The sequence below is a fragment of the Bufo bufo genome, chromosome 5, assembly GCF_905171765.1.
Source record: "Bufo bufo chromosome 5, aBufBuf1.1, whole genome shotgun sequence".
Lineage (NCBI taxonomy): Eukaryota > Metazoa > Chordata > Amphibia > Anura > Bufonidae > Bufo > Bufo bufo.
In genome coordinates, this window is record NC_053393.1 from 210,641,138 (window position 1) to 210,657,717 (window position 16,580).

General features: G+C 40.5%; 1 protein-coding gene across 1 annotated transcript in view; it reads right to left on the reverse strand.

The window, feature by feature from the left end:
• The window catches only part of EGFR (epidermal growth factor receptor), a 210,698-nt gene that overhangs the window by 37,842 nt on the left and 156,276 nt on the right, over window positions 1-16,580 (reverse strand). The window contains exons 10-14 of the mRNA XM_040433365.1: window positions 15,501-15,574; window positions 13,714-13,804; window positions 11,877-12,076; window positions 9,162-9,291; window positions 2,554-2,647 (exon numbers count right to left, since the gene is read on the reverse strand). Of these exons, the coding sequence (XP_040289299.1) occupies window positions 2,554-2,647; window positions 9,162-9,291; window positions 11,877-12,076; window positions 13,714-13,804; window positions 15,501-15,574 (589 nt within the window). The remainder of the gene's footprint in view (window positions 1-2,553; window positions 2,648-9,161; window positions 9,292-11,876; window positions 12,077-13,713; window positions 13,805-15,500; window positions 15,575-16,580) is intronic.

Genomic DNA, 16,580 nt, shown 5'->3' on the forward strand with positions numbered 1-16,580 from the left:
ACACATGGGAGCCACATTATTATATGGTTTGAATTTGTAGAGTCATGTTTGCTTTCATATGATAAGGGGGTCAAGAGAAACCGCCTCTATCTTTTCATCTGTTTTTCCAAAAATGAAACCATACTTAAAAAAAAAATCTATTAGATTAACACTTATGTGGTGGGAAAACTCTGGAAAGTCCTGAAGCCTGGAGCCTGCAGTCTGTGGCTTCAGATGAGCACAGATGATGCTTTACTGAGCCCTCCTCCAACTCACTTCTCTTAGCTTGGCCCTATTAAGGCCAGATATGAAATAATATTTGCAAAGAAAATAAAAAGTGTAATCAAAATCAGTTGTCCAATCTTTTACTTCTCTATTCCAATCCCACCCAGCGAGGCAGGAAGTTTAACTTCCCAGAAAGTTTCAATGGCATGCTTATGAAATAATTTAACATAATTACAGTCAGGTCAATAATGTACAAATAACGTCATTTCATGTAATACTGTGTGCTCTACTTAGAGGGGTTTTCTGGGAGTACCGTTTTTTAGCAAGTGTCTTCAGCCTGCCCCTAGACACAGACTCCATCGGACTCCATCTTCCGGACCCTGCACACTTCTGGCAGTGCATGGTCACATGCACTATTCCAGCCAATGACTGGCTTCAGAGGTAATGTGGCCCTCAGAAGCATGTGACCACTGAATCTAATCATTGGGTGGAGTAGTGCATGGGCATAGTCACATGGAAGAAAACAGTGCAGGGACAGGAACACAGAGATAGCGAAGGCAGGGCAGAGGACCAGAGCGGAAGGGAGCAGGAAATTATGATTCTTCTATTTTAGGGGCACTTGCTAAAAAATTACTGAAAAACCTGCTTAAAGTTTACGGAACACTAGAATAAGGTTACAGGTCAATGTCCTTGCCTTAAGGGTTGTATGAGAAGGTAAAAATTAACAAGCCATGGTTTAAGCCTGTGATGGCTAACCTCCAGCACTCCAGCTGTGGTAAAACTACAACTCCCAAGATACACACTTGCTTAACTGTTCTCAGAACCCCATAGAAATGAATGGAGCATACTGGGAGTCATAGTTTCACCACAACTGGAGTGCCGGAGGTTAGCCATCACTGGTTCAAGCCAACCAATGTGATAAAATGAGAAAAAAAGCTGGATCCATGGGTGGTCAAATGAAGTTCATTAAAATGAATGTTCATTAAAAAGTAAAAAATATATAAATATATAAAAACAATAATAAAACTGTAAAACATGTTTTTGGAGTGGGTCCCACTTCTTCCTCCCTCAGCCAACCAATGACAGGCCATCATCATCTAGAAGTTGACTGTTCAGATCCTGTCCTGAAGGAACGTTCCCACAACATTCCAAGAACATTCTAAGGGTCCATTCACACGTCCGTTGTTTCTTTCCTGATCTGTTCCGTTTTTTGCGGAACAGATCTGGACCAGTTCTGTACCCATTCATTTTCAATGGGTCCTGAAAAAAATTGGACAGCTCAATGTCTGATTTTTTTTCAGGACCCATTGAAAATGAATGGGTACAGAACTGGTCCAGATCTGTTCCGCAAAAAACGGAACATATCAGGAAAGAAACAACGGACGTGTGAATGGACCCTAAGAATGATCATTGGTTCTTTGTCTGATATCAGTGACTGTAAAGGTGGCCATACAGTCTAAAGTTGATCAAAATGGACAATTTTAACCAAAATGAATGTTTGTCGGTTGAATTTAACAACAAACGATTGTTTTAGCCAACTGATGACAGATTATTGTTTGAAAAGAAGATGGCCGTGTTAGATATTTTCGTCCGATAGTCGGATGATAAATCTTTAATTGAAAGAAAGAATGTTCGTGGACGATAGATCTTTCTTTGAAGAAGTCCCGAAGCCTGGAACCTACTTTATCATTTAGCTATAATAGCCTGCCTACATTCAATGCACTGCCTATGTTGTTCATAGTGCGTCCTGCACTGATTAATGGCAGGAAAAGCCTAAGGCATACTGGTACACCATAGACTTTTTCCAGGGTGTGGGTGCCCACAGAGAGGGCTATGTGTGCCGCCACTGGCACCTGTGCCATGCCGTTTTCTATTGTGCCATATTGTGCCAGAGTAAACGGATCCGTCCCCATTGACTTACATTGTGTGCCTGGACGGATTCGTTTGGCTCCGCTTCGTCAGGCGGACAGCAAACCGCTGCAAGCAGCGTTTTGGTGTCCTCTTCCAGAGCGGAATGGTGACTGAACGGAGCCAAACTGATGCATTCTCAGCGGATCCTTTTCCATTCAGAATGTATTAGGGCAAAACTGATCCATTTTGAACCGCTTGTGAGAGCCCAAAACGGATCTCAGAAACAGAAAGCCAAAACGCGAGTGTGAAAGTAGCCTTAGATGTATTGACCGAACACTATTCCCCCGACATCTGCCAGGTTACCCTCAAACACATTGGATGGTTGGCCAGTCTTTTTGAAATTTGAGGTTTGGCCGACACCAATCCTGTGTCCAAGGCCAGCTCATTATATTGCTGAAAATAATACATTTATTCTAGATTAGCATATAATATACTTACTGGTCCATCGCAGGTAACAGTGTTATTCAACTGCAGACACTCAGGGTGGCATGAAACACACATTTCACCAATTTCAATAAATTCTCTTGGATTACTACAAAAAAAAAGGTTATGTTTAGATATTATGTGGAAGAAGCAATATAATTATTAGTGTTGATCGAGCACCAAAGTGCTCGTGTGCTCGGGCCGAACACATCGGTATGCTCGTGTGCTCTACCGAGCACCCAAGCACAATGGAAGTCAATGGGAGAACCCCCAGACAACCCCTGCTCGGAAGAGAAGAGAGTGTCTGGTTCACAAAAAAAGTTGAAAAAATTGATGGAAACCCCACCAAAATAGTTTGGAAACAGCATTGGGAGGATGTCTGGATGTATCTTGGACACCCATTACCTATGACATACAATAGACAACCACACAAAGGCTATATGCCAAAAGCCGGGTATGTGCAAGCCAACAATCTATCCATGAGACAGATACAGTCAGTACACTTTACAATGGCAGCCTTGTGCGCTATGAGACATTCAAAACCAGCTCTCATCTGACTGAGAGCCAGTAAGCCTCAAAGTTGCTTTATATCTGTTGGATGGCTTGGGTTGACCTGCGCACTTAGATCAATATCCTTAGGGTGACAAAAAGTTTTCTGATTGTCCTAACATAATATTTAATAACCTTTCTATACAGTTTTGTCATGTAAACTCATTTGCATAAACATGGGCATATGGGAAAGACATGCAAATGAGCATAATCTGCCTTGTTTTTCAGCTGAAAAACTATTTACATGGAAAATTTGCGATCTACACTACTCATGAACAGCACCATCTATTGGTTTCATAGTCTTATGACAAGACTATCAATCCAATAGATGGCGCTGTTCATGAGTAGCATAGATCGCAAATATTCTAATCATGAATGTTTATCGCAAATTTTCCATGCAAATGGTTTTTCAGCTGAAAAACTAGGCAGATTTTGGGGTTTCCATCAATTTCTAACTTTTGGAGTTTCCATCAATTTCTAGCTGTTTTTGTGAACCAGAAACCCTCTCTTCTTCAGAGCAGGGGGTGCCTGGTTTGATGCTCGGGTCTCCCATTGACTTTCATTGTATTAAATTGTACTCGAGCACACGCACTATTCGGCTGAACACTGCGATGTGCCGAGCATAGCGATGCTTGAGCCGAACAGGAGTTCGGCCGAGCATGCTCGCTCAACACTAATAATTATATTACTGAACCATATTTTGGTGCAATTTAGCATTTGTCATAGATAACACGAAGAACACATGGATAACAGATGCTGAAATTTGCAAATATATTTTTCTACTATAAAACTGAACCTACATTAAAGTGCAAATATTAAATAAGTGGCCAAAACTAATGGCCATTAATTAATGTAAAACGGGACTCAAAATTACAGGGCGCTGGAAATATTATGAATCACTTCGAGACCCTTGCTCAAAAGTAGGGCTTCATTCACACTTCAGTATCAGTATCTTTTCATGTCTTTTCATTTTTTTGTCAAGATTAGGACTGGATTAAAAAAAGAAAAGTGGAAATGTTTGCCTTATATTTGTTCTGTGTTTAGGATCCACTCGTGGCTTAAACCTTCAATTATTATTTTTTTAATTATATGATTTTATTGTTTTTCTACCAAATTTGGCCCTTGAATTTCACTCCTGTCTACAGCGCGTTTCACGGCAGTTCATACTAAATCCGTACACCATAGACAATGTTTTTAGGGCACAGTGCCTCCATACATGTGAAGTCTAGGCACCACAAGTTTTTTTCCAGCCGGATTTGTATGGATTCTGTGTTCTACAACATGCCATACAGTGAGCGGTGTACTGACAGGAGCACACATCGCTGCTCCTGCCTGTCCTCGTCCTAGCGTGGCTGCAGGGTTCCCTGCTCCAATAGGTTTTACTGGAGGAACAAGGAGATTTTTTACTTTTGGATTACATACAAATCCATCTGGAAAAAAACTTGTGGCACCCAGACTTCATATGTATAGAGGCGCTGTGCTCTAAAAACATTGAATTTATCCAAGAAATCCAAGAATATCTTCATAATATAGAGTCCAACTGAGCCTGTCCTGCAGAGCAAGGATGCTGTGTGCATTTTTACTGAGGAGAAGCCATACAGTCTTTCACACGAGCGAGTTTTCCGCGCGGATGCGTTGCGGGAGTTGAACGCATTGCATCCGCACGGAATCCTGACCCATTCATTTCTATGGGGCTGTTCACATGAGCGGTGATTTTCACGCATCACTTGTGCGTTGCGTGAAAATCGCAGCATGCTCCTCTTTGTGCGTTTTTCACGTAACGCAAGCCCCATAGAAATGAATGGGGTTGCGTGAAAATCGCAAGCATCCGCAAGCAAGTGCGGATGCGGTGCGATTTTCACGCATGGTTGCTAGGAGACGATCGGGATGGAGACCCGATCATTATTATTTTCCCTTATAACATGGTTAGAAGGGAAAATAATAGCATTCTGAATACAGAATGCATAGTAAAACAGCGCTGGAGGGGTTAAAAAAAAAAAATACATTTAACTCACCTTAGTCCACTTGTTCGCAATACCGGCATCTCCTTCTGTCTCATTTACTGAATAGGACCTGTGGTGAGCTTTAATTATAGGTCAAGGACCTTTGATGACGTCACTCCGGTCATCACATGGTACGTCACATGATCTTTTACCATGGTGAATCACCATGGTAAAAGATCATGTGACGTACCATGTGATGACCAGAATGACGTCACCACAGGTCCTGTTGCTGCACAGAGATCAGATGAAGTCAGAAGGAGATGCCGGGCCGCGAACAAGTGGACTTAGGCGAGTTAAATTTTTTATTTTTTAACCCCTCCAGCGATGTTTTACTATGCATTCTGTAATCAGAATGCTATTATTTTCCCTTATAACCATGTTATAAGGGAAAATAATACTATTTACAGAACACCGATCCCAAGCCCGAACTTCTGTGAAGAAGTTCGGGTTTGGGTACCAAACACGCGTGATTTTTCTCACGCGAGTGCAAAACGCATTACAATGTTTTGCACTCGCTCGGAAAAATCGCAGGTGTTCCCGCAACGCACCCGCACATTTTCCCGCAACGCCAGTGTGAAAGAGGCCTTAGGCCCCTTTCACACGAGCGAGTTTTCCGCGCGGGTGCAATGCGTGACGTGAACGCATAGCACCCGCACTGAATCCTGACCCATTAATTTCAATGGGTCTGTGTACATGAGCGTTATTTTTCACGCATCAGTTCTGCGTTGCATGAAAATCGCAGCATGTTCTATATTCTGCGTTTTTCACCCCTGGCCCCATAGAAGTGAATGGGGCTGCGTGAAAAACGCATTGCATCCGCAAGCAAGTGCGGGTGCGATGCGTTTTTCACTGATGGTTGCTAAAAGATGTTGTTTGTAAACCTTCAGTTTTTTATCACGCGCGTGAAAAACACATCAAAACGTATTGCACCCGCGCGGAAAAAACTGAACAACTGAACGCAATCGCAGACAAAACTGACTGAACTTGCTTGCAAAATAGTGCGAGTTTCACTGAACGCACCCTGAACGCATCCGGCCCAAAAACATGACGCCCTTGTGAAAGAGGCCTTAGGCATCCAAATAGAAAGATTGTGTTGCAAAACATCTGTCTTGTTCTCTGTCTGAACTTGAGACAGCCCCATGTGTCTGAGCACTGCTCCACAGGCCATTTCCCCTTCTAGATGACATCCGACAGTTTCATACGCTTTTAAAATTTTACTAATTGCACTGGTCATTTGAAGGAACACTTAACTCAGAAAATACACACAAAAACTGCACACTAATATCCCAGCACTTCCTCCCTTTATCTCCATATTTCCTTTACTCCTACGTTATCTGATATTACAATTAACCTGAGAAAAATAAAAAAGAGATCTTCTCTCTGTGTCCCAATATATCAGCTATGTCTCGTGTCTGACTGTAAGACAACTGGCTGGATCAGTAGCCTCCCACATTTGCCTTGTCTACACTAAGACAAAAAAAGTTATCCCCTATCCAAAGGTTAGCTTAGCAGATATAGAAATGAATGGAGTGGCTGTGCATATGCCCAACTAGCGTCTCCGTTCATTCAGAGGGGCTTCAGGGGGCATGTGGCCCCCGTTCTCATGATCAGAGGGGGTTCAGTGGTAAGACCCCCACCGAACTTATAGTTATCCACTATCCTGTGGATAGGGGATAGCTTAATGCAGGGATGCTCAACCTGCGGCCCTCCAGCTGTTGCAAAACTATGACTCCCAGCATGCCTGGAAAGCCTACAGCTATCAGCCTACAGCAGAGTATGATGGGAGTTGTAGTTTTACAACAGCTGGAGGGCTGCAGGTTGAGTATCCCTGGCTTAACGTAACCGGAATACTCCTTTAACTCACACACATGGTTAAGCCCATCAGCCAAAGATGGAAAAGATCAGGAGATTAACCCCCGGTGTTCTCTGCAGGATTTCTACAACACTGTTTGTGTCAGAATCATTCAGAAAATACTGCAGACTGACGAACAATGAGGGTAAGTTTATCTCCTGTATACTGCGTTTAGTTTTCCTTTAAACGCAGAAAATGGAATCTTGCTCAAACCTCACACCGTAGTCAAGCTCCCATTGTCTGATATTTACTTGTGGCCTTGACTCAAAGAATTGTATGAACCAGGACAGGATAGATACCCAGCAGATCAGCAACAACACAAGTCTAAGCGTAACACTGGAAATTAGAGTCAATTAAAGGGCATCTGTCAGCAGGTTTGTACCTATGAAACTACCTGACCTGTTATATCTGCACTTGGCAGCTGAAGGCATCTGTGTTGGTCCCATGTTCCTATGTGCCCGCATTGCTGAGAAATATGATGTTTTAATATATGCAAATGAGCCTTTAGGAGCAACAGGGGCGTTACCATTACACCTAGAGATTCTGCTTTCGCTCTGCAATTGCCACGCCCTCTTCACTTTGATTGGGCCATGTGTGATTACATTTACACTGCCTGGTCCCGTTAATCAAAGTGCAGAGGGTGCGGCAGTTGCAGAGGGAAAGCAGATTCTCTAGGTGTAATGGTAACGCCCCTGTTGCTCCTAGAGGCTCATTTTCATATAATAAAACATAGTTTTTCTCAGCAATGCAGGCACATATGAACATGGGACCAACACAGATGCTTTCAGCTGCCAAGCGCACATGTAACAGGTCAGCCAGTTTCATAGGTACAAATCTGCTGACAGATGCCCTTTAAAAAGCAATACTAAAGGGATATCAGAATCAAAATCCATAGCCTACAGAATACAATCCCCATAGAGAAGGATTATTAAGTCACACGGATAATGCCAATGCCATTTTTTTTAAATTAAATGACAAACAAATTGCCTGATACAATGAAAACGTCAATCCTGGGTGAAAATGTTCCGTGAATTTATTGTAGCCAATTGTTTTATTTTGGTATATACTCGTTTAGTTATTAGAATGGTGCCGGATGTGTATTTGGGAGAGGAGGGAAGAGCGCACGGAGAGATTAGGAATTGTAAGCCCATATGAAACAGAAAACCTGCTGTCCTATTATTCTTCTAAGCATTTAATAAATCTTGTGAAGAAGCGGAAAGCTAGTTTTCCAGGAAAGCTAACGGTCTGGCTAAGAAGGAGATTAAAGGCAGTTTTAGGGCAATCAAGAGTTATGCGTTTAATTCATTTAGGGCTTTCTGGCCTTTTTTTTTTTTTTTTTAACCGGGAGCATTTTTCTGAAACTTCATCCAGGTATTACGCAAGTCGTCAGGATGATGAGCTAAAATTAGTGTTCTAATTTTCAAATTACAAAGTGCGAGGAGAAGGTTTTGTGGCAGTCTGTACTGTATGTGATTAAATAGGAAAAAACTAAATGCAGGATGGAAAATCCATCCTATAGAATAGCTGCGATATCCCACTGAACCCATGTATTAGTCACTCAGAATAGATTTAGATTGTGAGCCCCATTGGGGACAGTGTGACGCTAATGTCTGTAAAGCGCTGCAGAATATATAAGCGCTATATAAGTGCATAAAATAAATACATTTATTTCCTATCAAACTGTATTTATGGTATTAGTGTTTGTACAGGGCTTTTTAACATTTACTGTTTTATTACTGTATATTTGCCCCAAATGATCCGCTTTGGCTAGGTGACTCAATATATACAAAAGTGAAAAAAAAAATCTGTATTAAGCAAAATGTATGACTATTATAGACTTTACCCTGTAAGCATATTGCTTTAAAAGGTTCTCCAGGAATTATTTAAAACGTGTCCTAGAATATCAGAAGGACTGGTTGCCACCACTTACATGCTGCCTAGGGTAGGTGAGGGGGGGGGGGAGGCCTCACTACACATTACACTGCTTTTACAATAAATTATAATGATAAGATCCTGCCTATGATATGCCATCATGGCTGAACAGCCTGACAGGAACGCTCACCAATGTGTAGTATATGCAAGTGCCAGCACGTAATGTGGCACTCCCCTTCCTGGGCAGCTCTGCAAGAGATGGCAACCAGTCCTGCTCATACCCTAGGACAGGATGCTGGTGGCCATTTTAAATCTTTCCCGAGAACCCCTTTAAGACACAGACTTACCCTGTAAGCTTATTGCAGGATGACACACATTCTCTTCCACGTTTGAACGCTTTACAGGAAAGACACTGCGAGGGTCCAGGTCCCCAACAACCATTAGAACAAGAGGGATGACAAATCTTTTCTTCAGCAGCTGCAAAATAAATCACATTATTATTAAAGTGAATATATACCGTAGTCATCAACATCTGGGTAGACAAAATCTACATAATATACAGTAATTTACACTGAACTGTAAATTCATTTGGAATATTACAAATATCCTAGATTTTGATAATCTATATAAAAGTATCACCTTTAGCCCACGACCTTTGATTATTTAACATATTCCTAGGTTATCCACTTAGTGTTCACTGCAGGGACCTACTGATGCAGGGAATGCTTGCAGACTGCACACACTGTAAACATTGGGTACCTGCCACATTAAAAGGGTTGCTTGAATAATTTAAAAAAATGGTTCCCCCAGAAAAAAAACAGCACTGCAACAATGTTCTCCCGTTACTGCAGCCATGACATCATCATCTTTGGTGCAGTGATGAAGTGCTTGTATACCTAGTAGTATACTGCATATGACCACTGAGACCAGTGATTGGCTGCAGAGGACATGCCATTGCTGGAGCCAAAAAAAAAACTAAGCATCAGATCACCAGTTCTGGTGGTAGGGTGAAATAGGCAAATATATACGTATATATTTTTAATTATTACTATGAAAATTCCTGCCTACGGAAACCTTTTTTATTTTTTTTAAAAACTCAGAGAACCCCTTTGTATTTACTGCTCTGAGTACTTGTTAGCATGTAATATAGCCCTACTAACAAGACAGGAAATCAATGGTGATTTAAAGGGATTATCCCATGATTGATGTGAAAAATCAAAATCAGACATCACACAGTACATGACAATCTTTCTCTAATAAGGCTAGGTTTGAAAATAGGAATATCTTTCATGGGACAACACTTTAAAATGGCCATACATCAGATAATTGTCAACCAACCTGGTACTGGCCAAACGTGAAATGTGCATGATCTAATATCTATCTATCTATCTATCTATCTATCTATCTATCTAATATCTATCTAATATATCTACCTACCTATCTAATATCTATCTATCTATCTATCTATCTATCTATATATCTCATATCTATCTACCTATCTAATATCTATCTACCTATCTAATATCTATCTACCTATCTAATATCTATCTATCTATCTAATATCTATCTATCTATCTAATATCTATCTATCTATCTCATATCTATCTACCTATCTAATATCTATCTATCTATCTAATATCTATCTAATATATCTACCTACCTATCTAATATCTATCTATCTATCTATCTATCTCATATCTATCTACCTATCTAATATCTATCTATCTATCTAATATCTATCTACCTATCTAATATCTATCTATCTATCTATCTATCTAATATCTATCTATCTTTCTCATATATATCTACCTATCTAATATCTAGCTATCAATCTAGCAAATTATCTATCTATCTCATATCTATCTACCTATCTATCTATCTAATATCTATCTATCATCTATCTCATATCTATCTAATATCTATCCATCTATCTAATATCTATCCATCTATCTATCTCATATCTATCTATCTCATATCTATCTCTCTCATATCTATCTATCTCATATCTATCTATCTACCTATCTATCTATCTAATATCTATCTATCTCATATCTATCTCTCTCATATCTATCTATCTAATATCTATCTATCTATCTCATATCTATCTAATATCTATCCATCTATCTAATATCTATCCATCTATCTATCTCATATCTATCTCTCTCATATCTATCTATCTCATATCTATCTATCTCATATCTATCTCTCTCATATCTATCTCTCTCATATCTATCTATCTATCTATCTATCTATCTATCTATCTATCTCATATCTATCTATCTATCTATCTATCTATCTCATATCTATCTACCTATCTAATATCTATCTATCTATCTAATATCTATCTACCTATCTAATATCTATCTATCTATCTATCTATCTATCTAATATCTATCTCATATCTATCTACCTATCTAATATCTATCTATCTATCTATCTATCTAATATCTATCTATCTTTCTCATATATATCTACCTATCTAATATCTAGCTATCAATCTAGCAAATTATCTATCTATCTCATATCTATCTACCTATCTATCTATCTAATATCTATCTATCATCTATCTCATATCTATCTAATATCTATCCATCTATCTAATATCTATCCATCTATCTATCTCATATCTATCTATCTCATATCTATCTCTCTCATATCTATCTATCTCATATCTATCTATCTACCTATCTATCTATCTAATATCTATCTATCTCATATCTATCTCTCTCATATCTATCTATCTAATATCTATCTATCTATCTCATATCTATCTAATATCTATCCATCTATCTAATATCTATCCATCTATCTAATATCTATCCATCTATCTATCTCATATCTATCTCTCTCATATCTATCTATCTCATATCTATCTATCTCATATCTATCTCTCTCATATCTATCTATCTATCTATCTATCTATCTATCTATCTCATATCTATCTATCTATCTATCTATCTATCTATCTATCTATCTATCTATCTATCAATGATCACAAATAGTGTTTTCTTTCTACGCTGGTGACCATTGGGTCGGGGCTCTACCATCTCTTGGATGCTTACCACATTCCTCAGCGTTTCTGTTTTCCAAGATCGTCTTCTGTTGTTGGTTTGCTCTTAATAAAGTTGTCCAATTCATTGAGTCAGTATAACAGAGATTGGGATTTTGTCTAATTACAATGTCGCCATCACTCACTTCCCTGAGAGAGCGTAATCCCAGTGACGATATGGGGGTACGTGTTACAGCAAGCGAGTAACTTCCACTAGAATATAAAGCCATAAATGATGATCTTTCTATATGTAGATAAAATGTATAACTTTCACTATGACTTTAGGACTCATGATGTGTGCACCTTTTACTCAGTATTTCAAGCATGGGGGACAATTCATTCCTCAACTTTCTGAAATCTGCTTAGAATTTCACATTATTCTTTTTTTAACCAGAAAATTCTTGCACACATATTACACATTGTGGATTGGTTTTTGGCTTTTTACATTCAGCTATATAAATTGTGTTCTTGTATTACCTCATATTTGATATTTATGGGTCTAAATGTTATTCTAAGGCCTCTTTCACACGGGCGTTGCGGGAAAATGTGCGGGTGCGTTGCGGGAACACCCACGATTTTTTCGCGCGAGTGCAAAACATTGTAATGCGTTTTGCACTCGCGTGAGAAAAATCACGCATGTTTGGTACCCAAACCCGAACTTCTTCACAGAAGTTTGGGCTTGGGATCGGTGTTCTGTAGATTGTATTATTTTCCCTTATAACATGGTTATAAGGGAAAATAATAGCATTCTTGATACAGAATGCTTAGTAGGTGATCAATTGAGGGTTAAAAAAAAAATAAAAAAATTAACTCACCTTCTCCTCTTGTTCGCGTAGCTCCCGGTCTCTTCTTTACTTCTTTAATAACCTATGGGCTAAAGGACCTTTGGTGACGTCAGATCACATGCTCCAATCACATGGTCCATCACCGTGGTGATGGACCATGTGATTGGAGCATGTGATCTGACGTCACCAAAGGTCCTTTAGCCGATAGTTCATCTTTTGAGAAGTAAAGAAGAGACCGGGAGCTACGCGAACAAGAGGAGAAGGTGAGTTAATTTTTTTATTTTTTTTAACCCTCAATTGATCACCTACTAAGCATTCTGTTTTCAGAATGCTATTATTTTCCCTTATAACCATGTTATAAGGGAAATAATACAGTTTATAGACTGTCACATAGCAACCGTGTGTGAAAATCGCACCGCATCCGCACTTGCTTGCGGATGCTTGCGATTTTCACGCAACCCCATTCATTTCTATGGGGCCTGCGTTACGTGAAAAACACACAAAGAGGAGCATGCTGCGATTTTCACGCAACGCAAAAGTGATGCGTGAAAATCACCGCTCGTGTGCACAGCCCCATAGAAATGGACTGCATAGGTTCTCGCCAACCACAACCAGTACCAAAGACATACTAGGGTTAGACCCTGTCTCTCACATGGCTCCCTAGCAGTCACCTGTATGGCAAGTGCACCCTTGAATGCATTTACCCAACACTGCCGATTATAGAGGTTTTCCTACAATCAAATAGGAAAGGTGATCGGTGTCTGGTGGGTCCAACCGCAGAGACCCCCACTGATCATGAAAGCAGGGGTCCTAGCAGAGTGGAGGTCGAGCACTCAGCGGTCTCTGGCAGTCCCAATGAGTTTGAATGGAGCAGCCGTGTACAAGCTCATCCTTGGTATCATTCAAACAGGCAACACAGGACAGGACCACTATGAAGTTTACAGTGGTCAGACCACACCACCAGGAACGTGAAGCTGTACCTCATTTAGCATTTGGTATATTCAGCATATTTGTTATGGATTGTAAATATCAGATTAATACTATATTACAGTATAATTTACTTACTATTGTTTAGTTCTGCCTCTGATTATTTCCAGGTTCTCAAAAATACTCAAATCAGTGAAATTTGCCGGCCACCACTGAATCATTAAATAACCTGCAAGAACAGTAAGGGAGATGTCATTGTTATATTAGTACATTTTCAGGGTAATATGTAAATGAGAAAAAAAATACTAAAATATATAAAATATCTCTAAAAGAACCAGTTCTTTAAGAAGAGCAACCATTCTGGAAGAGATTCTTCTGTGATTTTTAAATTCCTCAATATTCAGTGAACGGTGAAAACTTTTTGAGAATTTCATTGAAATTGAAATTCTGGGGATGGTGGTCTTCTCAAAGAAGATGGCCTTTATGCATAGTATATATAATATAAATATATGGTGTAACTGAAAATCTATCACAGGAAATCTGGCCTAAATAAGGTGTGGAGCCTGGGCCCATCCCTAATCCCAGACAAGCACTATTTCAACAGTACCCACATCCTCAGGATGTGGATCCAGTTGATGTCTATGCCTTAGGCTCCCTGCCCCGCCACATATTCCGGTAAGTCAGAGGCTGCTTTAGGACACACCTACCAGAGTTCACAAAAGGCAGGTCCTCCAGTGTATGGGCTTCATGGAGGTTGAAAGCACATAGTGGATGTCAAGCGGTGCAATGACATCACTGCACTGCGTCGCCCATGCCACACACTTCAACGTGGGCGATAAGAAGTGGACTGCTCATTGTGGAAACAGGGTTAGGCGAGTTCCATTTATTTTTATTTTTTTACATTTTGTATTGAAGCACATACTAGAAAACTACTTTGGCAGCATAAAAGGGGGCCATTACTGTTCTGCGGTCCACTAAGGGGGACATTAATGTACTGAGGGACACTGAAGGGGACATTACTAAGATGGAAATGAATGTACTGGTGAAATAAAATTACACCAGAAGGCAGTAAAGAAACTCTCAGCAAACAAGCTGCTAGATTCTTGAACAGGAGCCTTTTGCAGTCCATGAGCGTAGGCCCTCAGAATCATTTCCTCAGCTGACAGCCCCAATAAGACCCCCAATGTTAATAAGACCTCAGATCAGACCCCCAATCAGACCTCAGCTCAGACCCCTATGTGAATGACCCCCAATCATACCTCAGATAAGAGCCCCATGCCTCTCATCAGCCCCCATATGCCTCGTATCAGCCCCCCATTGCCTGTCACCATCCCCCAGCAGCCTCTCTTCAGTCCCCATTACCTCTGATTAACCCCCAGCAGCCTCATGTCAGCCCCCATTGCTTTTCACCAGCCTCTTGTCAGCCCCCATTGCTTGTCACCAGCCTCATATCAGCCCCCATTGCTTGTCACCAGCCCCATGGCTTGTCACCAGCCACCATAAACCTTATATTAGCCCCCATCAACCTGGAATAAAATAAAAAAGCACTTACCTTTCCCACTCCGGACGCCGCCGCTCCTCTCTTCCGGTGCAATCCTTTTCATCCTGCCGCCGGCTATGCAGTGAACCGGCGCGCACAGCGTGAGGTCATAGAGTGCCCTCCCACTGTGCGCAGCCCTGCACAGCTGACAGCCGAGGACCAGGAAGCGGTGAGTACAGAGCCTTAACCGCTTCCTGGTCCTCCGGTACTAATGAGCGCTTCCATAATGGAAGCGTTTCATTAGTAGTCGCCCCATAAGACGCAGGGGCATTTCCCCCCCACTTTAGTGTCTTATGGGGAAAAAAATACGGCAACTCGGACAACCCCCTTTAAGGAAATAAAAGATTGAAATTAACAATAAAATTGCTGTACCATGAGAACTAACCTGATATTTCTCGGATAGATCTAAAAATATTCAAGCTAGCTGGATCCAAACCTTTTGTGTTGGTAAAAGGATCACTAAAACAGAAAACAGTTTGGATCTGGTTAGTTCAGACATTTCATTGACAACCTACCGTACTAAGATAATATGCACTGAGGTTCTGTAATGCACCCCTCTGCTTTCCTCAATAACTCTGCCTTAATAGAGACAATGAACATCCCGAACCATGTTTATTTTGTAGGGAGAAAACTCCTCTGGACTCCTGACTTTTCTAATTATTTTTACATAAGCAGTAAAAAGGAACCGTTTTTAGTGTGCAGTAATATATATATATATATATATAGCAAAAAAACCACTGGCAGCACCACCCTGGATAGTGTGGAAAAATAGACGGGTGCAATGTCCAAGTATGGTAAAAAGGTGCTTACCCACTTTAGAAGACAAAAAAATCGGACTGCACTCCAAGCATTTCTTCAAAAAAGTTTAGTTTTTATTCACCCATGAGGTGGCAAAGCGACGTTTCGGCTCAAGCATGAGCCTTTCTCAAGCATTGGTGAACAGTGAATAGCCAGTATATAAAAGGTGTGTCAATACATATAATCAAGCAACATAATTGGTACTTTAAAAATAATATATATATAAAATGTACAAATATGTGCAAAAACCGTATAATAGTCATGATTGTTAAAGTGACTAGTGCATTTCATACAATAAATCTCCAAAATACAATAGATTACATATAAAAACACCATAGGACATATAATTGGTTACATCTGTAACTCATCAATACGTCATTCATGCATCAACTGTAATAGTGCACATGTGCAAATAAGGAAGACTAATGAATTGCTACCTGGAGGGATGATGGCGCCCACATATACAATAGCGCTGCTCAGCGCGTCCTCAGGAGACCAGCGCGCATGTCCCAATCGTTTGACGTCATCTAGGGAGACCGACCGGTGCATAACAGTGCCGCCTACTGATAACATCAGCGGCGCACCCGATAACATGTCACCGCCTTCTCCCATCAATGCCTCCACATAGCGACGCATGCGCAATAGTTCCGGCAAGCTGTTTTCCGCC